Below are 5,965 nucleotides of genomic sequence, written 5' to 3'. Positions count from 1 at the left end.
TGCGCCCCCCCGCCGGCTGCCGAGCCAGCTTCCCTCCCTCCCTCCCTCTCAGCTTCTGCTGCCTGAGCTGCAGTGTCTCCCAGGAGGGGCCTTCAGGGTCTCGAAAGAAACACGCTCTGGATCTTGCTTCCCTTCTTGGCCCTGTCCCTTTGGTCTTGCCCTCGGGTTTTGTGTGTTCTTTGTGCCTGAGAGGGAATTTCCCATCCCTTGCTTTCACACTGCCAAGGTGGGAACTTGCCGCTGAAGTGCTGCCTTGGTGGGATGGAAGCTGAGCTGCAGCAGAGATCTGTGAGAGCTTCATTTGAGGGCTCTGCTAATTAAATCCCATCAAGGAATGTCACTGCTCCTGGGAGGGAAGTTTCCCAATTAACAGGCCCAATAGAGACCAAGAAAATGAATCTGTAGACTCAGTGGAGCAACTCCTTAGGTACCTGTGTATCTTCCCGAGCCAGGGCAAGAACCCCTGAGGGCTGGTGCACTAGGAAACCCTAGCCCCAAATAAACACATCTAAATATCCAGAAGAGGAGAAAGGAGAGGTCTTGAAGACCCTTAGCAATAGCATTCCACTGACAAACCCTGGTTGTTGTGCTCACCTTCCCCTACGCTGAGGCATTGCTGTCATTGTCCTTCTCAGAAAAGGACTTTTAGTTGTTCCTTTTAGTTGTTCCTTTACCACAAAGATTAACCTTGTTATGTACAAATTCTTATTAAAGCTGTTGTTTGGTTTATTTTCCTGGTACTCCTGCCTCTGGTATTGTCTGTCTGTTCTCCCATCCTTCCTTTGTCCAGTTCTTGTAAACTTCTTACAAGCTTTAGACTGCAGTAGAGATGTGATTTCTTCCTTCCTCTCCTTTCAAAATATGCTCAGCTGGAGCAACTTTTGTCCCTCTGGCTGTGTCTCCAGTGGCTTATTCCTGACACAGCAGGAGGGTCAGGATGCTGCATTATTTCTGCAGTCATTTTGTCATGGCTGCTGGGAATTTTGGCAGGGATGTCATGTGGCTTAGAGTCTCAGTGCTCCCTGTGCTTGGAGGCTGCATTTGAAGTCTGCTCCTAAAATCAAAATGGGAAGTTGTTGATTTGTGACATTTCTTCCTAGGGTGTAGTGTTTTCCCTGTAAACCTAATTTGCATGGAAGGTGCACCTGTCAGAGGTTTGTCTCATGGGTGTCTCTTCCCTGAAGCAGGGAGTCTCCTGCCTTCCTCCATCCCCTCCCTGCAGGAAATACCAGATACAAAGTGAAAGGAGTTCATCACAGGCTCTTTACACTATTCATTATCTTGCTGAAAACATTCAGAATGTATGAGTAAAGCCTTGTAAATGATAAGGAATCCTGAAAAGTGAGAAGGAACACGGCATCCTGCCTTTCCAAGGGGAATCTGGGCTGCTGGGAGTTCCTGCCATGGTGTAAGAGCTGTCAGAAGGAATGAGAGTAGAACCCACTCCCCTTTCCCTGGAAGTTGCTCCTGGGATTACAGGTTCTGGCAGCCAGTTGGCTAAAGAATGGTGTGGTAATGCTGCTGGTAGATTTTGGGGTACAAATGCTTCTTCAGCCAGGACCTGGCTCATGAACAAACTGTCTGCATCTTCAAACAGCTTTGCTACAGCAGCAAGAGTTCCTTTTACAGCTGTGAACAGCAACCCGAACTGAACAGCCCCAGCCGAGCTGCAAAGCCCCTCTGTCCATCCCCAGTGTCTCTTGTATCACCTTTCTACTGAAATGAGCTTTGTGTGCAATCTGCCCAGACTGGTGTCCCTCTGCTCCCGGTAGGAAATGGATACTTCAAACAATCTGCATTGGTTTCACAGAGGAGTTTTTGGAAACTCCTGTCCTCCCTTAGCAAGAAAAATGTATTGGTTTTGTTCTAAAGTAATAGCTTATTTCAAGCTAATTTCTGAAATAACTGAGTTTTTCTGTGCTTTTAATTAAACCATTTCCATACATTCTGTGAAACAGAATGTATGGAAATAATTAAAATTTTTCAGGACTAGTATGTATTGGAGTAAAAAAGAAGCTCCTCAGACAACCACCAGAAATAACACTTGCATAACAGTAGTTATTAGGTGGTTGACATTTTTCCACTTATATTGTTGCTTTTAAATGAAGTCAGATTTGTTGAAGGATTTGGTGTTTAGAGCTTGAAGCAAAACATTTTTGTTTAAGATATGATTAACATTTTCGGTTAGGTTTCTTTTTTTTTTTTAATCTGTTTCTGGGCTCATATGTGTAGAGATAAGGACATAAAAGCCTTCATAAAAATACTTATAAAATTGGTCTGAAATACTCCTTTGCTAGTGTTTTAATGAAAAGAACAATATTCATCTATTCTAAACCAGTGATGTTGGAGGTTGTGAGGTACCAGGTGCTACACAAAGAAAAAGCTCTTTCTAGAAATCTGATTATTTAAAGGGGAGAGGGAGGGGAAGGGAAGGCAGCATAAGTAATCTGTGTGGGCAAGGGTCCATCAAGTTTGTCAGGAATGTGGGGACATCCCAGATCTATTAGACCTACCAAGGTGCAGGCCTGTGGATCCCACTTCTGTTTTATGTCCTAATTTCTCTTCCCCATGTTACTGCATTGGAAGGAGCAGACACACAAAAGCAAAGAACAAGCCCTGAGCAGGGAACAGACAATCACCTCTTCAGGCCAATTAGTCTGGGTCTCACTGTGATCAGCTTTTAGTGCTGTTGCAGAGGTTTTCATGTACAAGGGCTTTTCAAAGGTCAGAGATGCAAATAGGTAGAATGTCTTCCTCAGTCTGCCTGCAGCCTTTGAACTCCACCTAACAAGAACACCCTGGGCAACCCCTGCAGGTGACTGGAGATACAGGGAGGGTAAAAATTACTTTGGTGATTTATCTGGGAGACCACAGTTAAGGGACATTATTATCAACTCTTTTTCTCTGTAATATGGGATGTGTTGGGAAGTGGTTTTTAAAAATTGGTAGAAACCCTATTTAAAAAACAGAGTCAGTTGGGTTGATGCAGTGTTTATTCAGATGCTGAACAGCTTACCCTTCCTTCCCCTCATCACCCAGAAGGGAGAGAGCTCCATTCAGTACATTGCCTCTGAAACCACAATTCTCATTCTTCATCCACAGGGTGGTTTTGGTGACTCCTTTTGGTTTTGACGGGACCTTGGTATCTGAATAAATCACGGTCCAGAGCCCCTTTAGTCACCTCATCTGTGAGAAAGGACCTTATTGTCATCTTAAGACAGAGAATATTAAGGGAGTAGTTTCACACTGGCAAGTATTTCACTTTTTGAGGTAAATACTGATTTACAGTAGTGACCCTCTCCCTTCTCATCCTTGTCCTGTGCCACTGTGAATCCATCCCTTCACCTCTCAGTGCAGTGTTTGCACGGCTTCTCCTTGGGAGGGAGTGGAAGCTCAGCCTAGGCTCACAGGCAGAAGTGGTGGTTTGGTTTTTGCCAAGTTATTTTAAGCTGGGTGAGTTCCTTCACCACAGCCTCAGAGCAGCCACATTTGTGCTGACAGAGCTGAGGGAATGGTGTGTGGTGGGTTTGCCACCAGGAATTTGTCTTGTGAGCCTATGCCAGGAGGGAAGGGACTGCCAACACAGAACAGCACCTGCCATAAAGAGGCATCCGTGAAGAGCCTTCACATGAACAGAGACTAGACCCACACAGAACACAACAAAAATGTTACCAACAAAGGGACATACTGCCAATGAACAGTTTAAACCTTTTTTTGGTATATTTTTCTTTTTTTTTTTCTTAATTAATGCACAGAAAGGGCTAAAAAAGTGAAACCTCACTGTACTGTCAAGTGGAGAAGCAAGGAACACTCATTGGGATGCTCCTTGTCTCTCCAGTCCCTTGGGAATGGCTGGTGTTTTCCAGGAGAATAAGAAACTTGCTGTGAAAGGAGGAGAACTCAGGAGGGTGGCAGTGGCTGTGGGCTGCTGCAATTCTGCTCTCCTGAAGAGCTTATTGCCTGGTTTATTTTTGCACCCCTTTCTGGCATTACAAAAGTGTGTTACAAATTTTACAGAGGAAGGGGAGAAAGGAAGAAAAGGGGAAGGGCACAGATATGCTGGCCTAGGGCTCTGCAGTTCTGTTTGTCCGTGCATACTCTTCCAGCTCTGATTTCCTGTCCATGGCAAGTTGCAGCTCCTGCTTGATGATTTCGATCTGCTTCTCCAGCTCTGTCAGCTCTTGCAGCACCGAGGTCCTCGCAGTGTTGAGGGACTCTGCTTTCCCGTTGGTGGTTAAGGAAGGCGGAGTCTCTCTCCTCCCCTGTGGCAGGGGGATGTCCTGGTGCTGATGGATTGTCACCTCGTTTTGCCCCTCATCGGTGCAGATGTATTTTTTTCGGTGGCAGTTGCCCAGGTTGGCTGTGTTCCACACCGCATGCTGGCTGTTCCCCACATGGTCCCTGAACAGAGAGAGGAGAGTTAACACCACATCAGAGCCTGCTCTTGTCTGTGTGCAGACCTCCACTGTGAGCCATCCTACTGGAAAAATATAAGGCTGCTGTTGCATGTTACACAGAAATATTATTCCTTTATCCCTGAAATTATGTTTTCTTGCAAAGCACAAATCATGAATTTAAATGACCAAATTTTTGTGATTTAACCATGGCAGAGGCTAGAACAGAACCCTGAATGTAATCTTTCCCAAAACTTTTTTTTTCAGTTATGAAATTACTCAGCTGCAGCTCAGGAAAATCTGAGTCCTTCAAAGCCTCTGAAAGCTTTTGTGGTTGCAATGTGCGAGTTTATTACAGTGTTAGTCCTTTGTATGTTACTAGTTGGTTCTGACTTGGGCATTTGCTCTCACAGAGAAGGCAAGAGACTCCCCAGAGCTGCTGTGGAGAGCTGAAGGGGGAAGCTTTGTCTTTCAGTCTTGAAGTCTTGTTGGGGAGCTGCTCGTGCTCTGGGGGATGGACACCAATGATGTTTACCCAAGCCTTGCAGGTTCATTGCTGAGCTTCCTGACACACCACAGAGACTTAAAGGCTGTCAAATTGGAGCACAAATTTCAGTCTGGGAACTTTTTGAAATGCTTCAATTTTTTTTCCTGCAGAAATACTTCCATAATATTTTGATTCTAGAAAATATTTTCCTACTTTATGGGGAAGTTCCCTTTGCTGCCCTCCCAGATCAGGCCAATTCCCAGGGCTCCTTCCCAAAGTGAAGTGTAGCCCATGGCCTCCACTCTGCAGCTGGAACAGCAGGAAGCACAGAGTTTGCTATTGTGGGAGAGGAGCTTCTCTTTCCTGCCTGCTTTCCCTTAGGGACAGGTTGGTGTGTGCTCATTTGATAAAGGCAGGTTTAAGCTCTGAAGCAGTTGTGTTTCAAACTGCTTCCTTCTCAAGCTCTTCTGTGGATATCCTTGGACAAAAGGCCTCTTGGTGGGAGCTCTCTGTGACAGGTTAAGGAAGAAGGTTGATATTTCAGGGTTGTGACTGCTGAAAACAGCTGGTTTAAGGGGTGGATACTTTTCTCACCTGACTGCAGTAAAGGAACTTGGAAAGTGAAAATTTTGTTCAAGGAGATGGCGACTGGCGGTGTTTTCCAAAAGATGGGCTGGAAGAGAGAAGAGGCTGGAGGGGAGGTGTCAGGCTGGAGCAGCAGCCCCTGCCTGGCTGATGCTCCAGGGAGCTCAGGGAATCCCAGCAGGGATATGTATGTAGAGTTGTTTATTTTTGTGCATATCAGCTATATTCTCGTATTTCAAAATAAAAGATGGGAAAACTCCAAGTCCGGGCAGTTGATTTTAACAAATGCCAGTCCACGGTTAGCACTCCAGTTTCACTAAGTCAATAAAACCACTTAAAATTGGGCTACCGATGCTGAGCAGCTTTTGTAGTTTTGGTGACCTTAAGAAACCCAACAGATTTTCCTGCAGGAGGATACCAGCAGTAGCATGATGCCAATTTTTTCCACCTCTTTTCTGTATCTTTGGTGCTTTTAAGAGTTCTTCAGGGCCCAGCAGGA

The 5,965-nt window shown here is 45.4% G+C and overlaps 2 protein-coding genes across 3 annotated transcripts in view; one reads left to right on the top strand and one right to left on the bottom strand.

Annotated features, from left to right (window-relative positions):
• LOC102039733 (E3 ubiquitin-protein ligase BRE1A-like) overlaps positions 1–1,243 on the top strand; it is a 14,248-nt gene extending 13,005 nt beyond the window's left edge. The window contains 1 exon segment of the mRNA XM_031064793.1: positions 1,223–1,243. Within this exon segment, the coding sequence (XP_030920653.1) occupies positions 1,223–1,243 (21 nt within the window).
• Positions 1,244–2,975: 1,732 nt separating this feature from the next.
• Positions 2,976–5,965, bottom strand: part of GRIN3A (glutamate ionotropic receptor NMDA type subunit 3A) — a 42,576-nt gene continuing 39,586 nt past the window's right edge. The window contains exons 8-9 of one of the 2 annotated variants that reach the window (XM_031064795.1): positions 5,476–5,554; positions 4,335–4,401 (exon numbers count right to left, since the gene is read on the bottom strand). In XM_031064795.1, the coding sequence (XP_030920655.1) occupies positions 5,515–5,554 (40 nt within the window). In that variant the 3' untranslated portion in view covers positions 4,335–4,401; positions 5,476–5,514. Of the gene's footprint in view, positions 4,402–5,475; positions 5,555–5,965 lie in introns of both variants that reach the window. The other variant, XM_031064794.1, reaches the window with a different exon arrangement.

Source organism: Geospiza fortis, unplaced genomic scaffold (genome assembly GCF_000277835.1).
Source record: "Geospiza fortis unplaced genomic scaffold, GeoFor_1.0 scaffold648, whole genome shotgun sequence".
NCBI lineage: Eukaryota > Metazoa > Chordata > Aves > Passeriformes > Thraupidae > Geospiza > Geospiza fortis.
Note: the sequence above shows the minus strand (reverse complement) of the source record. Positions and strands in the feature narration are given on the sequence as shown.